The sequence below is a fragment of the Opisthocomus hoazin genome, chromosome 6, assembly GCF_030867145.1.
Source record: "Opisthocomus hoazin isolate bOpiHoa1 chromosome 6, bOpiHoa1.hap1, whole genome shotgun sequence".
Taxonomy (NCBI): domain Eukaryota; kingdom Metazoa; phylum Chordata; class Aves; order Opisthocomiformes; family Opisthocomidae; genus Opisthocomus; species Opisthocomus hoazin.
Genome location: NC_134419.1, coordinates 4,905,601 through 4,926,814, shown reverse-complemented (window position 1 = coordinate 4,926,814; position 21,214 = coordinate 4,905,601). Strand labels below are relative to the sequence as shown.

At 38.9% G+C, this 21,214-nt stretch overlaps 1 protein-coding gene across 1 annotated transcript; it reads right to left on the bottom strand.

Moving 5' to 3' along the window:
- Positions 1-1,085: 1,085 nt before the first annotated feature.
- Positions 1,086-3,398, bottom strand: LOC104328028 (CARD- and ANK-domain containing inflammasome adapter protein). The gene has a single exon (XM_009932987.2). It carries the CDS (start codon positions 3,396-3,398, stop codon positions 1,086-1,088), a length of 2,313 nt encoding a protein of 770 aa, XP_009931289.2.
- Between the last annotated feature and the right edge of the window lie 17,816 nt (positions 3,399-21,214).

The window sequence follows — 21,214 nt, the reverse complement described above, 5'->3', positions numbered from 1 at the left end:
AACAGTTCATCTTTGTGCTGGAACTGATTTGAAAGTGAAATTAATAAACAGCAAATATGATTGTTTTCACTATCTTTACTTAAAAATGCAAAATCTAGAGAAATGGTATGATGAAAGATAGAAAGAAAAATAATTGTCATAGTCTCGGGATCTGTCAATGCCATGTCGTGGGTATAACAGAAATGTCTGAAGAGGGTCCAGCCCAATATTGAATGTCAGTGTAGCACAGAAGGGTGTCCTGAAAACAGCATCATTGTGTTAGCAAAGTTTTGGGCACATGCTGTGCCTCTAGTTGGTTTATACGAAGCCTCTTGATGGGATTTATTAACGTGGGGAGTGGGTCTAGTAAATCTAGAGTAGAGCAATCCCACACTCATAAATTTTCAGGGAGATGCCTTCTGATTTCCAGTTAGCTCAGAGAGCAATACTGTCATCAGCATAAACCAAGGTAATATGGTGTTAACTGCAGGAGAGCCAGTGCTGTTCAGCTGTTTGCTACCCTGCTTCTCCCCTTTGTTTAGTTATGGCTGTGAAATAAGTTGGATCAGCTCACACCTACAAGCTGGAACAGGCATGCATGGCTGGACTGAAAGGGAGGGCAGATCTCTTTGGCAGCGCTCTGCTGTTAGGTCTGTCTGAGCTAAACAAAACAAATCTTATCTACTCCAGCATCTCTGTGCTCTATATCCTTGAGGATACAGATGTCTCCTTATTCATAACAGATGGCTTTTAAAAAACGTGATTTCACTACACAAGGCTTAACTAAGCTATCAGTACAAGCTAATATTCACAGATATCTGAAAAGTGGGGTTTTTTTTTAAAGTCTTGATTTATACTGGAGGAAGTCATACACAATGTGTTTAAGACTGGTGCGTTTTAAATAGGTTCCAAGTATGAGATTCCTGAGAGAAGCAAAAGACTCATCAACACTTCTTTAAGGTCCTTTTTTCTCATGGCCACCTTTGATTGCTAACTTAATTCTCTCTGCTCTAACATAATTCTCAATCATACCGTGGAACAGCACTATCCAAATTACATTAAAAGAGAACACTGCATTTAAATTTAGAAGGTTTTGCTTTACATCTTCATTTTGTTATTAACATTTTCTTTTTCAAAAGTGTTACAATTTGAGCCTGATTTTCTGTTTTATTAAATTCTGCTACTTGCAATGGGGTCTTTTTGAGACTATTAGCAGCTAGTAAATTTGCTTTTTCTCCTTGTGACCAGTTTACAAGGGAATTTGCAGCACTAAAATGACCAGCCTTGCACGCACAGTGCAATGGAGTATCCTTGCTGCTGTCTAAGGCATTAATGGCTGCCCCGTGGCTCAGTAATAGGTTTATCAAGTCGCTGTGCCCATATTCCGCTGCAATATGCAGTGCAGTCTTTCTCCAGATGTTTCTATCATCAATATTTTTATTTTTCCCTGATGTCAGGAGAGTTTTTATGACCTCTGTGTTTCCTTTGATGGCTGCATAGTGCACTGGAGTACATCCATCCATGTCCTTAGCTCCAGATCTTCCTTTTTTAGCTAACAGAACTTTCACGATACTGAGATGTCCTCTCACAGCTGCAGCGTGCAGGGGAGTCTTTTTCTCCTTGTCTTGTGCGTTGGGGTCAGCTTTAGCATTCAGAAGCATTTCTACCATTGTTTTGTCTCCCCTCTCAGCAGCAAAGTGTAAAGGTGATTTTGATTGCTTATCCTTAACGTTAACGTCGGCTTTGTGGAGCAGCAGCTGTTGGGCAACATCAGCGTTACCTCTTTGACTTGCAATGTGCAGGGGAGTAACAAACTCTTTAGTGACAGCATTAATTTTGGCCCCAGCATTAACTAAAAGGCCAACTAATGCTCCTTTATTATGAATTGCAGCAACATGGAGTGGGGTTTCATCGTCTCGGTTCGTAAGGTTACCTTCCATCCCTTTGCGCAGCAGCAGATTTGCGATGGAAGCAGCCCCAGCTTGAACTGCCAAATGCAAAGCTGTGTCTGAAGCAGGAGTCTTTATTCCGAGGTTTGCTCCCTTTTTGATTAGAACTTCTGCTGATTCAGCTTTGCCTGTTTCACACGCCAGGAGTAAAGGAGTGTACTGCATTTCATTGTAGGCATTTATATCTGTTCCTCTGTCAGTTAAAGCTGCTACAATAGCATGCAGATTTTTCTGTACAGCTCTAAAAAGAGCTGACTCCATTATGTCAGGCGACAAATCTTTCGAATATTCTAGCAGTATTTTGAAGATGGATGGGCGGTTGCTGTTGAGGGCTCTTTCGGCCATGTTGGAATCAACACTGGCTCCGGCTTCTAGCAGTACTTTTGCAGTATTTTCAGACCCCTGAGAAACAGCGTAACTGAGAGCAGTCTGTCCTCTTTCATCCCTTCCATCAGTGGAGGCACCAGCCTTTAAAAGCATTTCTGCCAGACTGCTCTCATCTTTAAGAGCTGCCCTGTGCAAAAAGTTGTGCTGGCTCCTGTAGCTTCTTGCCTCTTCTTTCAGGAGCATCTTCAATATGTGACTGTGGTTGTTCTGTGCAGCCAAATGAAGTGGCGTCTTGCCTGCCATATCCAGACTGTACATATAAGCACCATGTTGAAGAAGCACTTCCACTGCGTCACCATGGCCTTTCTCAGCAGCCCTGTGCAGCGGTGTTCTTCCTTTCTTGTCCTTCACATCTGTCTTTGCACCTTTGCTGATCAAATATTCCATTATCGTTAGATGTCCATTAGCGGCTGCAACATGCAGAAGTGTTTCGCTTGAAGAGTTTAGTGCATTAATATCATTATCTTCCAATGTTTTCTCTAACTCAGAAAGATAACCTTTAGCAACTGCATCAAAGATGTCAACATCAGCATGATCTTTTCTGGATTTTGCTGCTCTTGAAAATGGAGTTTCTTTTTCTTTCTTCTTAATAGCCCATTCTTGCTTTTTTCTTTTATGACTGTCCTTTTTTTGCTCTTGCCGTTCTTGCTTTGTTCTCCTAGGACTGTCTTTTTTTTCCTGGTGCTGTTCACTGCTGTTTTCAAACCAAGCTTTGTCTTTTTCAAGTAAATATCCTACCAGTTGTCTTCTAGCATCTCCGATGCTTTCATTTACTTCACTGACATATTTTCTCATCTTGCTATAAAGTTTTGGCTCCACTTGCTTTAAACATGGATAGAAAAAGAGCCTGCAGGCTCGTTCACCTTGAGACATTAGTATGTCTAAAACTCGAGAGTTTTTTTCTGTTCGTGTCCTGTAGAAACTCATGACCATCTTTTTTTCTGGGGTAAAAATACCATTGTTTATCAGCCAGCTCAGAAGATTGTCTGGGTCGTTTATGCCTTCTACTAGTTCTTCTTTTTTAGTCCTTAGAACTTCAATTGCGTACGGATTTGTAAACAGGCTACTTGAATGCATGATCATGTTGATAATCAAAAAATTAATTGAGCTGTTGTTTTGACGTTTGAAGTTAAATATGAAATAGCAAAGCCAGGTTCACATCATTTCACACGTTCTTTTCATAGGACTATGAACAAGCAACCGTTGTAGTTCAGTGATAAATCGTTATAGAATGAGAAATAATCAAAACTCCCTCACCTTTGGTTTTCTAGTTGTTAGAAGTCCTTTGATCTCCGTTCTTCCTTAGCAACAACTGAAGTTTAATAACAAAACAAGAATCTGTTATATGTAAAGATATTCCACTTGGAAGACTTCTTCCAGATTTTTTTATACATAATTAGAAAAAAAATGCTTTTGTGAATCTGATGTTTGAATAGAAGTTATTTGTTTATCAAGTTCCTCTGGCCAAGCTGGTTTTTGTCTGTGCTTAAATGACCAGTCTATTAAACATGACAAAAGAAAATTCACAGCATAGTTACTGTTGCCATGATTACATACCTTGTATGATCTTGAATGAAAGAGTACACATTGCCAGCTATGTAGGTGAAAACCCTATAATGTAATGAAATAAAAACATAAAGACCTAGAAAAAAATAAACTGTATAAGCAGCTAGTTATAAGAAGTGATCCAGCCTTTCTAATATGAGTTACAGCTTCAGTCTATGAGGTATATTTAACTTAAAGGCTATTTAGCTTGCCATTCCTGCTGTAACCTGGAGTCTGTCTGGAACTTAATTCTTTTACATGAGGTGGATCAAGGCGTGTGATTCAGTATGTGACATTGAAAATATAATTAAATAGAGCTTCAAATCTGTGAATATGTATAGTCTTCAATATGGGTGTAGGAACTTTGAATCTAGCTGTAATTAATTTAACTTATTGGGGTTAAAACTCCTTATGGAGAGAAGGAAATAATAATCATCTACACATTTTGAAACCAATTGAGAGAGAAATTGAGATTACAGAGTTCTGTAAGAGCGAGAAATAAAATGAGCTGAAAAGCTGAAATCTTGACCTTATTTAAGCAAGTGGGAGATGTTGCCATCTGTTTCTTAGTTCAGTGCCCTTTCTGTTGGGTCCTGCTGCCTTTGAATGTATTTTCTTTAATAGTATGTACAATGTGACTGATAAGATTTTTAATTTTTTTCTGTTGATTTTGGTTTTATAAGTAAGTTCACAAAGCTTATTCTATTAAAAAAAAAAAAAAAAAGATTTATTGAAGGAATAGCCGGGAAAGGCAAGACTTTTAATATATATTTTGAAAGCCAGCCAGTTACCAAGTCAGCATACTTGACAGCCAATTTAAGAGCCCAATAATTCCTCTGAAATGCAAAGAAGGGCACTACAGCAGGAATAGCAAAACCTTTGTCATTGAGTTAGTGATTATTAGTGTGTGACATGAAAGCTCTGGTTTATTGGAAGGAGTCAGGAGGTCTGAATTGTGTTCCCAAATCTGCTAATGACTCAGTCTGTGATCTGCAAATTATTTAGTCTTCAGGTTTGACTTAAAAAAGTGCTGAAGATCGGTCCATGTCTTGAGTAAATTAATAGAGCTTAAAGTTTGGTGAAATGAGATCTTTCTGTCATCATTGTTATTGTTCCTATGCAAAACAGATAGCAATACTCGATTATCTGCACAGGAAAGTTTGGAGTTCCGGCAGTGGCAAATGTTATGTAAGTGCTGAGCAATATTGCGAATATAGACAGCACAAGAATTTTTGGAACTCCTGAAAAACTTACAAACAGAAATTGTAATATTCTGTAAGCGTCTGTTGGTATGGCAGTAATTTCCTAGTGTGCTGAAAACAGAAATTTTACCAGCAAACGGTAGAAATGAAAGGGTGCAGTACTCCTAACTGGCCTTGAGGAGGAACATTTGAACAACGTATGCAGGCAACATCTCCTTCAGAGCCCCTGTGGGACTTTATTTTGGTAAAATAATATGCAGCAAAATACTTAGATGCAAATCACAGTCTTCAAAATATAATTATGCAGTTTTTTAAAAAAACGTCTTCATTATATGTATGTGACTTATGAGGAAAATCTGTCTTAAAACAAGAATCACATTTGACAAGAAAACTTTGGAAGTTGTTATATGGATTCATTTTTAGAAATAATGTTTCAAAAACATTTATTTTTTAATTAGTATTTTAACTACTTTTAGAATTAAGCCTTTTTTGCAATAATGACTTCACAAAAAGATTAAAAACCCAAACAGTTGAGAAGAAAAAAGGTTCATAATTGGCTGTTTGAAGCATGCTTTTTGTTTATATCTTTTAAACTTATTAATTCTATTTATTTAACATATGAATGTTTTAGAGAAGTGAAAAATACTAAGGTTCCACACCTCTTCTCTTCTTCACTTAATTAGAGTGCATGAGACCACAAACGTGTGGGATCACCAGGAAGCTCTTCATTAAAAATGAGTGGCAAAATTCACTATTACTAAAGATCTACGAAAAGAAAAAAGTTAAGAGAGAGGAAGAGGCAAATCTTTGGCCTTCTTTGTTATCTTTTACATTTATTTGTTGTCTGAGGGGCAAAAGGTGATTTATTTTTTTTCTTCCTAGGTACTCCACAGGCCACTTTTATTTCTGCTGGCTTCTTTAGCTCCACGTGTCCAAGGACTGTTCCTTAATAGGTTATTTTGAAAAGCAGTCAGTGGGCTTTGCTTCTGTCTTCTTTGTCAGATAGCACTTAGGGATCTCTGTGTTCACTTAAGGATCTCTGTGTTCAGCAGTATGGATATGTAGCAGATCAGCTTAGATGATTGAGGAAATTTTATGCTTTACTTTAGAAGGACGTAGTAAAAACTTCTGGTTGGTACTAGTGCAGGTTCAGCTTCAGCAGTGCCATCAGAGAAACTTCACGCTGTCGGTGTGCTGATTGTATTTTAATTGCGTGCTGTCAAGAAGCCTGCAGCGAGCAGCTTGTCATGACGCAGAACTCCTGAAAATCTTCACCGAGACGGCTGAAGCTCTGACACCAGTGTTAGACACGGATGAGTCGGTGTGTGTGTAAGATTAGCTTAGTTCAGACAGACCTGTGCAGATGCGGCACTGGCTGTGCTGGCAGGATATCGGCTGAAAACAGCATGCCAGAGTTTAGAGCAGGCCTTGAAAAGGGCAGGTGATGCTGGTGTCAGGAACCACCTCTGGTCTGGCCTCCGCCGAGTAACTGTGCAGGGAGCGTCTGCTCGCGGTTCTAACCCAGCTGGGGCTGCTCTTGAGAAAGGAGGCTCGAGCCAGTTACTTCTCACGTGCAGTCTCAGGTTTGCTACTAACTCCTGTCCCTGGGCAATTCACTTAATCTCTGTGCCCTGTTTACACAAGCATTAAAAAAGGAAAAATTTCTCTAGCTCACAGACACGTCCTAAGTGTTTATTAACGTTGGTGCAGTGCTTTGAACTTCCAGAGCGCTTTGAAGTTTGTGTCCTTTGAAGTATTGTTTTCTGACTTCTCCAAGATGAACATTTATTTCTTAAATGAACACGTGCCCAGGTTTTCCAGCTTATTTTGCGTTGCTATGTCATCATCAAATACACATGTAATTTTCTCCGGTTTAACGTCTCGGAGATGAAAGCGACCCGCGTCGCCCAAGGAGCAGGGGAGCGGCGGCGGCCGTGGCCGTGCGGAGCCTGCAGAGGTCGCCCTTCCTCCACCGAGCCGCTCGCGCCCGCCGCCCTGGCGCTGGCCGCCGCGCGCTGCTGGGGCGGGGCCGGGGAGCCCGGTGGCGGCTGGGGGCTGCGGGGGAGCTCCGCGGTGGGGTGGTGGGAACCCGCACCTCACTGACCCGGCGGCACCCGCCGTCGTGTTCTTGTGATTCCCAACGTGTACTTAACTTCAGTTAAGACAATGGTTTGCAGTAATGCCAGCTGTTTATTGGGAACGTATCTCGCTGTAGAGTAACTCGCCTGTAAGAGATAACAAAGCTAGCATCATTATCTAGACATTGCGAGGGATGGAGAAATATATCTGGGTAATCAAGGCATTCTCATTGATAAACATGGCTCGGGAATAAAGCTTTGCTTTGGATAACCAGAAATCTAAGTGTGGCCTAGCTGGTTGAAGTTGAACTATATTTAAGTATAGCTAGATTGAAAAATAGCAGTGTTAGAAGTGTTCATGATGGTGATTAGAGTGTACTTGACTTATTATAACACTGGAAGAGAAGCTGACTAGTCAGAATGTCTGCAAGAGAGACAAAACAGAGTGCTTAGTTTTGCCTAAAGATTAACCAGTAAATTAGGGAAGTCAGAAGGGGAGCTTTGGCACTGAGTGATCTTGTATGCGTTAGTCATAGTTTTATAGAGAGTAGGCTTGGGGCCTTTCTGGTGCTGAGACGTCTCTGCCCTGGCTGGTATTTAAATGCGAGGTGTTCCCTAGAGTGGTGCTGTCCTCTGCATGGTACTGGCACATGCAGAACGTGCGTATCATCGGGGGCCTGCTGGAGGGAGGGGAAAGCTGATCTGACCAGTCTCATGTTTTGCATCTCAGACCAGCACACGGAGCTCCCATCTTATCCTCTCTGCAACTTATACATTGGCAGGGCATACCCACCCCTGCAGAGTCCTGTGCCAGTCCTATTCTTCAGAGAGATACCTCACAGAAGGCACAGCTTCCCAGATTTGTCCACTGTTCACAGAGGCTTTCAAAATACTAAGTAATAATACAACAGCTGATATAATAATTCAGGTATTTTATTCTGTTTCCAATACGAGTCCCAATGTTATCCCAATCCTATAGTACTATTTCCTCAAGTGTAAACAAATGAAGATTGTGTCAAGTGCTGCACCCGTACAATGCATAGTGTTTTTTCCCGAAGATTAGCGTGTACTTTTATGAGGTTCCCAATCTGGGGTAGTTGTAAATGGATAATACACATCTGCAAAGTGCCACGGATGGCTGTAAATGCTTATAGAGCAGGCTGTCTGTCTGGATTGAACTGTAGGAACGAGGCTTAATGTACACAACTCAGCCAAAGTGAGGATTAGGATTGTTTTTCAGTTGACCATGCATGTATTAATGAAGTTTAACACGAGTGACCAAACTATTTAGAAACCGTTCTTTGCCATTCAGGTTTTTTGAACAATTAGATTTAAGTATTTTTCCAAAGTTTCTGCATGGAGTTGCTTGCCAGGTAGTTTTCTGAGAAGCTACATAGAGGAGGTAGAAGGAAAACAAGCTTTCTAATTTCGCTTCACAGAGCTAAGGGAGAGCGTTTCATTTCAGAACATAAGAAATAAAATAAAAGTTGGTTTGAAACAAACAGAAAAAATGTTAGTGGTGATACAATGAAGTATATATTTAGTTATTGTGGTTTTCATAATGCAAAGTAAAATAAATACTACAATTTTTGTGTCTAAGTGAGGAGTATGACTAGTTTTTTGTTTCCATACATATTTATTCTGCAGAAGTCTTTACTGTCACAAGCTTAAATTAAATTTAAGATCTAATTTGCCTGTTAATCTGTTGACTAAAGCTGGACACTAATACTGATGTTACTAATGAGGAGATACCATTTTCTAATTCATTGACCTGAAGATGTATCAGTGTCATGATTTTATTTTATAATTTTAGAAATTTAAACGTGTCCTTTCAGACCAACGCTAATGGAAAGCAGTTATAGCAAAATGCTAGTCTTTATATCATTAGCATAAAATGTAAATGATGTAAAAGTATTAAGTTACTAAATGCTGAGACAGCTTCAAGAACCAGCAAAACCAAATGAAGAGAGGGCCAGGGTTTTTCTCCAAAATGGGCAGATTTTTTTTCCATTTTAAACCAGACAAGCTCTTGTGGTTTTGAGTCAGGAATATACACTTTGTCAGTGAAATCTTACAGTAGGAAATACTTTATAGAAGTTCTTTAACTGTTGAATACCAAGATCCTCCTTATACCCCCTGTACTCATCGTGCTAACCTTACTGGCAGCGTTACTCCCAGAAGGTAAATACAGCAGTGCCAGTAGATCTTCCACAGAAGCCTTTTGGCCAAATTTGCTTTGTAGATGTAATTTGTGAAAAACTATTCTTGATTTACACCAGTACGCAAGCAGAGTTTTGTTCTTACTGATTATAAAATGTTGTAGATGTGACTAGAGACTAATGTGGCTTTGAAAGGAAATAATGTTTTGCCACATCATAAACCAGTTTTAATTGCAATTATTTCTTAAGTTATTACAGTTAGATGTCAAGCATCAGACATAGTATGGACATTTACCTAAACAATGTCTTGCTAATGAAGTCTCCACACACACACTTTGAAATTTTACTCTCCGAGGTAACCACATTTACAGTAAAATGTGTGAAAATTTTATTTATTATGTCAAAAGAATTTTCAAGTCCATTTCTTTTAGTCCCACAGCTATTTTTTTTAAATGAAAATGATATAATTTTTTTATTCCAGTAAGAAAAATTATAACTACTCTGTACAAAATGCAGTATGTCTTCTGAGTTAGCGATCGTAAGCTTTAGTTTCTAGTTACATCACCAGCAGAAAAAAGATACTGCAGTCTTCCAAGTGGGAGAGCAGATAGTAGTGAATAGGGGCTCCATTAATTCGCTCTTGAAACCTGTGAGAGGGCAGTTGAAGCAGTTGGGCCTGGCTGAGTCTAATTGGTGTTCCGATAGACTTCCAATACACCAGAGAAGATTCCCTGCATCTGTTGCCTTCTCCACAACTGTCATTTGAGGCCTCCATAAGCTTTATTATTTCTTTTTTCTTAATATTCCAGCTTTGTTTCTTGTTTCTCTGTCTGTTTACGTTGGAAATGGTTCCCGTATTCCCTGGTCTCTGAGCTTGGGAAGGTGGCTATTACATTGTGAGACCTTTAGGGGTTTTTTATTGCCATAGTTTTATAGAAGATTGATAATAATTAGCACCATTTAACAAAATGCTGTGCAAGCTTATTTGTGACCCTTGAGTGACTGTAATTCTTACATTACTTCTTTGCTTCTCAGTTTTTCAATAGCGTCGTTCACTGCAGTATGGAAAAGCAAGGCAACTCAGGATTAAGGAGGATTGCCTAGCAGTGCTGGTTTAGCTTATCTTCACTACTTTTTATTTGTCTAGAATTCTATATTTAGAGAAGAAGTAAGTTGATTTCAGTTACTTCATATTAAATGGCCAAAATGTAACTTTCATTTAAATTCTACTTGTCGTCTTATTCAGATATCTATCACCAGTACATCTTCAGTATTCTATCTAAATCTGTCTATAGCACTTTCCTAGTCTTTAGACAATTCAAGTTACGCAACGGGCTTGCTTGTAACCACTTTTAAAAAAAATGGTATTTTTTCTTTCCTTCTTCTGGAAAAAGATATGGAAGCATGTAATTGTTGGTGTGGTTTTTTTTTCTGATGACCTTTGTTATCATTCAGTTCTACTCCATTCTGATCAACTAGTTAAAATCATCTTGGATTTTTAGTTGCATTCAGTTTATGTTTGTTGTACATCAAAATGAAGTTCAACTTTTCTAGTATAGCAATGGTAGAGAACCATAGGAATGTACTTGTTTCTTTCTTATTAGTGTTTTAATCTGCTCACTATTCTGTGATTTGGTGAGTAGCTTTTGTTCAGTTTTCTCATTGCTAGAAGGTTACCTGAGACATACAGAGTTAATTCTTTCACATGTTATCTCTTCTTTCCAGTTCTGGCAGCTTCCCATGTCTTCTGTTTGAATCCTCTGGCCATGGCTGTTTTGGTTCCCCCAGAATGTATGCGTTTGGTATGTCAGGATCTGGATTCCTGCACCTCCCATTAGTTCCAGTTCAGCAAAGTATATAATTATACACCTAACTATAGCAAGGTGCCTCAGTGGAGTGTAAGTTTGCCTCCCAGAAACTTAGTAGGACATTAGCACCTCCTATCTTTTTCTGAATTATTCTTGAGCATTAAGGAATTGATTAACTGGAGCACTGAATCGGGACCTCAGCTATTCTCATGTCTGTTTGACTCCATGAGAAATATGCTTGTTGATTTGGATAGCTCCCTAAATCACAAAGTCCTGACAACTCCTCCAGATTCATGGTGTTTGCTTTCCTTGGCATATCCCAAAACATCCTTCTCTGTTCAGCTGCACCTGTGATATTCCAGCAGCTCTCTTTGTTCCCAAGCCATTATGTCTTCCTACTCAAATTTCCATTCAAAGAGTGATTCATGCAGCAGGGGAAAGGCATGACCTAGCTGCCCCCTCAGTTTCCATCACTTTGCAAATCATGTGCAGTCTCATCTGAACCAGAGCTTTCGTTTCAGACTTCTCTATTCCCATTTCTGGAACTAATTCTTTTATTCCTTACTCCTGCAGTCTGCACTGTGAGCAGAGAAATGTTTGCTCATAAAGAGGCTTTTTTTAAAGAAACTAGCTTTTGTCATAGGAGCGATGAAAACACTTCAGCATGGATTTTCTTTCCCCTAGGAATGCCTTTTCTCACAGCAGATGAATACATATGGTTGTTACCTGTGCTGTAGCTACTCTGTGAACAAAGCACAAGCTTGACTCATTATATGAGCGTTCTTTTTTTTAAATAATAGCTTTCATACTCTGAATGTTTGGTTCTGATGTCCAGCTGGAGAGAATTGCACATCTCCACCGACAGTCTTTACAAGAGCTGTATGCTCTTCAGTCGTTCTGTCTAATGCTTTTGATGTCTTCCGTTGTCCCCTGTACTACTTTCCCCTTCATCCTTTGAATATTACTACCTTATGCCTGTTTGAGTCTCCTCTTCCACCATTATTCCTCTATCATCAAACCCACTCATTTACAACTTTTGTCTCCTTTACTGTGCAGTAGAAGCATTCCCTGTCTGAGAAGGTTTATAAGGTTTGTTTTTCTGGGGTTTTTTTTTGGTGTTTTGTTGTTGTTTTTTTTTTCCCTTCCCTAAATAGCAGTTCTGGGTTTGCAAGACTCTCAAGATTAAACTGTGTTCTCTGAGACTTGTGAGACCCCTGCCAGGTGATGTGGTAGATGCTGAAGAGGCATCAAGACCCATTGTAGTCTACCTGTAGGTATATTTTCTGCTGCTGTGGTTCTCCAAACTGTTTGTGTCAATATGTATAGCATAATAGTACACAGAATAGTAATATCCCTGCTGGGGGTTTTAGAAGACCCAGAATAAGGCGTGATTTTTAACAATTACTTGTGCTGTGAATTAGCTACAGTAAGTAAAGAGATCAGCTAGAGAATCAACCTTCTTTTTCCCTTGTGTCACAATACATAGAGAAATCTTAGTTTTAACTAAGATTTAAGGTAGCATCATGAAAACAGGATCAACGTGACATTAAGAAATGAAAGAAGGGATATTGTAGTGACAGCTCAAGCTAAATTAGCAACTTCATGTTTAATTCAATAAAATATTCCTGTTTAAAATTTATCTGAAGCGGCCAGAGCTTTCAATAGAATTCAGAGCAAACCTACTAAAGAGTATACATGGCCATGGCGTACTTGCTAGAAATATTGGCAAGTTTACATTAATTTTAGCAAATTATATCTCAGATTTGCACTTTCCAAACTGTTTTGATTTGGCATCTGTATTGTTTTCTTTTTTAATCTTTTAAATAAAAAACTATTAAACATCTTTTTGTGCTCCATAGGCTTGCATTTTGTTAGTTTATTTTACAATAGGTTGCATTAATGTTATCTGGATGTGACATTCAGTTTTGCGTGGATTGGCACCGAAACCACCACGATGGTACTTTGTTCCCCCTTCCCCTCTTTTACTCGCTGGGATAATTTCCATCCAACAAAGCTTTTCACAAATAAGGAAGGAAAAGGCCTTCCTGTACAAGCTTCCTGTGAATCCTATCCAGATATAAAAGACTTGTGTAAAAGCTTGGCAGGCAATCCCAGCATATGCCACTTAGTGACTTCCTTATTTTATGCTATCATTCCACGTACAGCAAATGAATCTGAAAATCAGAGTAATTTCCATTCATTTTCGAACAAGAAATTTTAAATGGTAAATTTCCTATCTGTGTAGAACGCCCACATTTTAAATTAAAAGTTTTGAATGCTGACAGCATTAGTCATAGGAAATCCTGTATGAACATCCAGCACTTGAGTTGGACCTTCCCCTAGATCACGCCATAGAAGGAGTTTACAGGAAAACATTCTGTTACTCTTAAATACTGCATTGAATTTTAACCCTTTACATGCCATTGCATCTGGTATGACAGTGCTTTTTTTCTAGAGCCCATTTCTCATTTTCTTGTGATTGAAATGTTATTGAAACATATACATTTCAATGCTAAATTTTTCTGTATTTCAATAATATACCAGTAACATTCTATGGATACATCTGTGTACATATACACCCTCCCCCATGGCCACCAACAGTCTTCAGTATATGCTATTCAGAAGAAAATGAATTTGAAGAAAAAAATACTGGTTTAGAATATTATATTGGATAGAAGGAAAGCAAGTACATCTAATAGCAGGATGTAGAATTTTTTTATAGTTGCATATATATGGTTAATTCTCATACCAATATATTGCATGAAATACTACATACAGTATAAGAATTTTAGAATATTTGGTGCAAAAAAAATGGTGTTCACAGAAACACAGAGCTTTGACATATAGGCTTTGCTGTGTGCAGTTCTGCGGGTTAACCCATTACGTTTACCACCCTTCCTTGTACTGGCACAGGACACTGCCATCAAAGAGTGACCTTATGGAGGAGATGGCAGAGACCTCCTCTTCTGCAGCTGTATTTGGAAAGGTGGCCGTCGCTGTCGAGCAACGTAGTGAGCAATTGGCGGAGGTAAAATCTTGAGTTAGGTGTATCAGCTTACATTCATTCTCTGTTTTTGAGATACATACTGTCTTGGATGAAATAGCAGGTTACCCCAGACAGCAATTCACACGCACGTTAGGCGCTATGGTAGCAGTCTGAGAATGGCAGTGGGATCACCACAGCGCTCAGAGGAGGGTTTACTGGACATGAACATCAGTGTCAGCAGAGTGTTGCTACCTTAAGGAACAGACTGGTGCCATGATGCTGAGAGGGCAAATATATTATCGTAGAATTATAGCATGGTAAGGGTTGGTAGGGACCTTAAAGATCACCTGGTTCCAACCCCCATGCGCATGAATTAGTATTGTTTAATTATGAATTAGTATTGTATAGTTCCAACCCCCATGCACATGAATTAGTATTAACACATGAATTAGTATTCATGTGTTAATTTTCAGCATCAAACAAACTGTATAGCTCAGTAAAAATGGAAAGCTAAAAAAGCCAACACAACTTTGTAAATTAAACCATAACGTGGTGAAGGCATGAAAGTAACATATACAGCTATGTTGCATGGGATCATTGTCATATTACATGGGTGAACCAACTTTGGTAGTTTCTTTGTCGTTATTTAAAAGGAACCATCCCACAATGGACATTATATCTCTTTAACAAGAAAAAAATCCTTTTTTTTTCATTTTGGTATCATTTTCATTTAGTGGGAAAATCCCACACACATGTTAAGTTCCTGTGGAACAGCTGGCTTAAATTAAGGTCTCAGACTTAAGGAAAGAATCCCAGAGCATAAAGTATCAAATAATAGCTAAATTCAAGATTAGGATGAGGCTTGTGATGTTAGGCATGGCAAGCATATATTAGGCAAATGAACTTAGAGAATCATTTTTTTTTTTTTGAATATGGTGAATCATAGTACTCCAATTTTAGATCAAAATACAGCAATGTTTAAATATAGTATAATATAGTTTAAAAATGAATCAAAACACATTTTAATATATCATTATTCATAGGTGAGAGGCTGTATATTATGCAAATACCAATAGATGACATTAAAAGAAATAGAAAGCCATTGAAAATTCTCAGTATTTGAGAGCTCAATTTCTGTTCTGACTCTTCTCATGAATTTAAAGAGCCTTTCATATATTTTTGAAGCTTCATCATTACAGATTTTTGGTTGTATAGGCAAAAGTGATAATTTTTACTGGCTACATGGAGAGTTTCTGTTTGTTTTCAAACTATGCTTATAAAACTTCTCTTTTTTAATGCATAGACTCATAGAGTCATTTAAATCAGAGTGTAGATCTCTGTGAAGTCAGTATTATTCTGAAGATCCAAACCAGAGGGAGGATTTAGGCCAAGACATAGTTCTTTGGTTTGGGGCTTTTCGGTTTTGTTTTTTAAGCCAAGACCTGGACTGCCTGGAAGAGGAGAATTAAGTTCAGTACTTCTCTTCTGCACTGTAGATCTCACTTGTGCTTCACACAACCAGCAGTTATGGAAAATGGTGGGTGGGACTATGAAGTAGCTCCTCATGTAAAGCTGTAGGTGGAATTTGAACTCAAATTCGTTACTCTACTGTGCTATTGTCTGATGTGGTGTCAGCTGAACCCCAGAAACACTGAGGAATCTTATTTTATTTTTGTATGTTAATTGCTAGGTCTTGCTTGTTTCTGGTTTTATGCAGTTGTACAAGACAGGGACTGTTTCTTCTTAATGCCCTTAGATCACTACTGCCACCATAGAAGTTAGACCCTCCTAAAGAGGTGGGGAAAGGGTGAGATCATTAGTAGTGTGCTTTCACAGATGGATGGTCCTGCACTGCTATGCTTTGATGGGCAGTGTATTCCCAAAGGGGATAACATTTTCCTGCTTAGATTGGACTGTGGACTTACCAGAACTCTTAGAACTGAATTTCAGGAGAGAACACCGTTAGAAAGGCTACGGAAAATCACGTGGCACTAGTCTTCAAGTGAGCTGCTGGTGTTCCTAATTTGCAGCAGATTTGGGAATTGAGCTGTTGCTAATAGAAAAGCAATAACTTCGTAAGATCTTTGCTTCCCTGAGCTCATTACTTTCTGGCTTTTGTCACCATAACTCGCCATTATTACCTTTAGCGTTTGATTGGAAATGTAACTGGCTTTGCTAGTAGCAAGCAGGTATTCATGGTACTATGAGAACATTTCGTTAACCAGGTTGCCAAATTCAACCCACAGGCATGTAACCATGGAAGCAAGAACAGTTAACATTAAGTTAAAAACTAATCCTTTTTTCTATTGCCAGTCTGGCATTTCCTGTCCAGTGGAAAACACCAGAGCAATTTCTGCACATAGGAATGATAACGCAGTGAATAGAGGGGGCCAAGGAAATAGCTTTAAACTAATTTTGGGTGTGCTGGTGTATTTTGTAAGTAAATTCAAAACAGCCATGGAAGCCAATATCAGGAACATGTGCAAGAAATTCCCTTTATAAGACTTTGAATAATAACCTCACTGCCCTCTTAAATAATTTGAAATATATATGCATAAAGTTAGTCATCTAACAAAAACAGTTTCATACGCAGGTATACTAAGGACTCACAGTTCTTGTTCAAGTTAATGGGTGCATGAAAAATGTTCACCGTGAAAGTCAAACCATGTTTTATAGGTTTGTCCATATGGGAAGTTGAGCTTGTTTAACAAAAAGTGTGAATTCAAATTAAGTTAGTAAAGCTGGTGCAAAATCTGCCTGGGCATTTTTGTAGTGTAATTTAAATTGGGAAGAGTGAATTTAAGAGTTCTGACTCAGTCTCTGGTAATTTGAAGATAGCTGGTGACCATTTCAGAAGATGCCACATCCCTACTGCTTGCACCTGCATTTATTGCCCCTCATCATTTCGTGTGTTCATAAAGCTGTGTGGTTAACAGAATAAGGGAAGCAATGCAGATTAAAATAAGCGCTACCAGCACAAATGAGGGAGTGGAAAAGAAGAGGCAAAAGGAGGGAAAAGGTGGCTGCTCAGGCTGGCACTGGTGTGAAAAAAATGCTTACACACATCAAAGCTGAGCTCCCCAAGGCCAAGAGGCGGATATGTCAGTGCCTGCCTGGCAGCAGCAGCCCTTGTAGCAGTACTGGCCAGCTGTTTAGCTACTGCAGTCCACAGACTGGCATGTAAACCTAAACTGCTTTATTGGTAGCTTCTTAAAACACCACAGCTAAAGCTGTGTGATGTCATGCAGCAAGACCCCAAGCTGTATCAAAAAAGTGAGGCTGTGCATGCGTGTGTACCAGTTTGAAACAATCAGTTTTAAAGAGCTAGAGCTATGTAAATGTCTTAGGAAAATAAAAGTTTAGTCTGAGGCTAACCAAATTCCTGATAAGAAAAAAACTCTATTGGGACAAAATGTTTTGCCCTTCCTCATTTTCTTTCTTTCTTTCTGCTCTGGAAATTCTGACATCCCTGTTTCCCAACATAAGAAGATACTATGATTTTTAAACATGTTTTTTTTCCCAATGTTTGTCAGTTGTCTGATTTCCAAAACTGGTATATCCAGCATCTTTAGGACTTCTGCTACTTTTAACTGTCAATCAGGATGTTGAGAATCAAGTTGGTCAACTTTATTGTTACTTTCACAAAATTACACAGAAGCAAAAGCTGTCAGTAGTTGTGAAGCTTAGTCAGGGGCACTTCTCTAAATGTGCCACGCTTAGGTGGTTTGGGGAGTGCAGAAGTGAGAAATAAAATTCAGAAGTCTCCAACCAAGCTAACATATTAAAAGCACAGATAAATCTGCATAGAGAAAAGCAGCTTGCTTTTTCACAGGTCACAGCCCTGAAAACTGATGCAGTGGGAGATTAGAGAAAGATGTGCTGCTGCCTGCTGCACTGGAAAGATACTGGTTAGAAGTCTCTGCTTCAGGGAGAAGGAACCTGGGCAAAACCCACTAAATTCTGCTTACATTCCATCAGTTAAAGAAGGAAACTGTGCTGTTAACTTTTCAGTGGTTAGCTTTGGTCAGTAACCTTGTTGCAGATTAACTGTAAACTCTTGTACTGTCAGTCCTGAAGTCAGCTATGCTTACTGTATAGCTTTACATAGTTGTATGTAATTTTGCATATACAAGCACTTTGTTAACTAATTAGAATTTATATATTTAGAAATACTCTATCTGGTTCAGTCATGGAGCAGGGAGAATGGACAATCTGTATGATAGCAAAGCCAAATAAGAAAACTAGAGGTGGATTCTGCCTTGAGAATTTGGGTTCCTTTTCTCCCCTTCCAGTATTTGGGTCAAACACTTGGTGATTATTTAGCATGATAAAGATCATATCTTGATTGGGGCCCTGAGACACCACTGGAGGGTTCATAGTAAGTCTTGTTTTTGATGACTTCTTGTAAGGAGCTTAGAACAGTTAATGTTTGGGCATGCCTTAGTGTTTGTAAGAGTGCACGTTATGTGTATGATACAGTAGAGTAAAAGTTTGCGTATGGAAATTTGTTCGTCACTAACACGTGGTGGATGTGTGCAGAACTTTTCTGTTTAGTAAAAGGAAGTATCTCCTGATTCTGATCAGGTAATTGTTTCGGCCTGGTTTCATCCTGTCGGACTAGAGGTTCCTAAGTTTAAAAAAGTAGAGTGCTGAGACATAGGCACTTTGAATTCGCAATTTCATTTACCCAGATCACTCTCTGAAGAGGCCGGTGCTTTTCTGTTAACCGTAAGGAGAACGTGTGGTGCCTCCTAACCTAGATAACTTAGCTAGGTGTGAGAAGTTAAACTGAATAAATCCTGAGCTATATCTTTGAAGTGTTACGGCTTCATTTAAAAATGAACTGTGTTTGACTTTTCAAGGTTAAAATAAAACAATAACCAGAGCTTGCAAGGTGGGTGCAGCAGCTTACGAGGTTTGCTGCTGTTAAAAGTTCTAAAACTACTTGTGGACACAAATGAAAATGAACTTTTCATAGTTGCCAAGGTGCTTTGATTTGCGGTCACACAGAGGTCAGCAACTTTGAGAATCGCATCACTTGAAATAGGCAGGCTCCAATTTTGGTAGCGCTAGTCCATGCTTTTAAACCTACCGCTAATCCATTCAGTGGAGATTCAAAACGTCTTAAGTTATCTCTTTTCAATATGAGTGCTATGTGAATGGCTTTGTGAGTTTGAATAGCAACATTCAGTGGATTATGGCTGCATTGTGCATGTTTCATGACTTGTTATCTGAGACATAAAAGGCATGATAACAACAGACATCTAAAAGTCATGCCCATTAGTTCATCATCGTGGAAGAGAATTCAGAAAAATAGCTGTGGACGCTGAGTTTTGAACGCTTAGTGTCCTCTGAAATAACTCTTGTTATTCTATGATTAAAATGATGCCGGATCTCCCTACTTGTTGCAGTGATTATTTTAAGAATTCAGGAGAGCTGTTAAACTTAATCTTTTTTTTAGTATGTTTGCATGATAGCAGGTTTCATCTGAAGACTTTTCTGGTGACTACACCATCTGAGCAAAGGCTCCTGTTGCAGGCATCTGTGCAGCTTGTTCCAGGACTGTTTGCTTTTGAGCTCCATCTGCTGGAACTGTGTCCTGTTTCCCACATTTTTGGTGTTATGCTGCCAGGTTTCACAGGAATTGGTTTGAATTTAAAAGAGAATAAGGAACGAAGTTCACAGTTCAGAGGAATTTCTAGCAAGTCATTAGTGCTTTTGTGTAGGGAATCAACCTAAAGATTGCTTGGAGAATACAAGGCTCAAAACACAAAATAATTGTGAGACTGAGGAAAAGAAATACTAGTTCTTCCTCCACTTTTGTTTACAGAGTTAGTTTCTAGGTATTTTATACAGATTTGGATTAATCAGGTCAGTCACAACCTATCAAATTCTGTATGAGATTTCAAAAACAGGTTACTCACTTTGCTCGTTTTTCTGAATTAAGGTTTTGTTTTGTTTTCCCATAATGTCTGTTGTTACTCCATAACTAAGAAAATTAGCAGTGTTTTCAGTATTTAATTAACTTTTTAAAAGCCATTCTTCTCCATTGTAACTGCGTGTCTAGTATTTCAGAATATTCAAGGACAGAAGGGACCATGATGAATGTCTAATTTGATTTTTGTAGTTCCATTGTTCCTTAACAAAAGAATAATGTGCAAAATTGGAAAAGAGGGCCCTGCTGTGCAAAAACACTCTAAAACTGTTTAAGTAATCAGAGGCTTTCACAGTAAATTATATCATGACTTTCTACAAGTTTTCTTTGTAAGAAGCACCATTCTCTGTGCAGAAAGTATATATAATGTTTATGTCAACAATAATGTATATGTGTAGAATTAGGATTGCCAGCAGTCCTTGGGTGCAGACTCTGGCGTTGGCAGAACATGTAATTCTTAAGAACAAGCACTCCTCTGGAAGAATTACATTCTCAAAAGCAAACCACCTACATTTTGAATTTTCCTTTTTTTTAGTTGGAAGGCTCATACTACCTTCCTTATCCCTGTCCATAAGCTAATGTTAGATGTTACTAAGGGATATTCTGTTTCATAATGGGTTTGTGTGTATAGTAATTTCAAATATTATTTCCTTGCTGTCCATCTGCCTGTTAGCAATATTTTGTGTTCGGTTATGATGTTTGCAACTTTTTTTTCTATGCAGCAAACTTTGCCTGAACTGGTTTTAGTTTCTTGATGTGGGTAACTCTACGCTGTTACACCTAAGTCTTGGGAATAAAGGTAGGGAGGAAGAGATGTAGAACAGAGAAAGCGCTAGGCTTGATATTAAAGATAAGTGTTCGTTTTTTTCGGTTCTGCCTTGTACTTCTCATGGCCCTGGTACACCGCACTCCGTGGTGCACTCCACAGATGCCCAAGCGTGTTCCAGCCTGAGATGGTCCATCTGCCTCCGCAGTCTATTTAGTAACACTGCCCGGGCTAATAACCCCAGAGCCTCTGTCGAGGTTACCCACTCAGGCAGAGCACTGTGCTCGGTAACTTCCAGTTTCAACGCTGGTTCAGGCTCCACAATCCACCGTGCAGTGTCCATATGTGCTGTGTGATGCTGGGTAAATGATGTACGCCTGCTGTACAGTAACCTGGCTGGCTGTAAGTTAGATTCTGTGC

What these genes read in the sequence shown, in the direction of transcription:
- LOC104328028 (XM_009932987.2), bottom strand. Translation starts at nt 3,398, where the DNA reads ATGATCATGCATTCAAGTAGCCTGTTTACAAATCCGTACGCAATTGAA.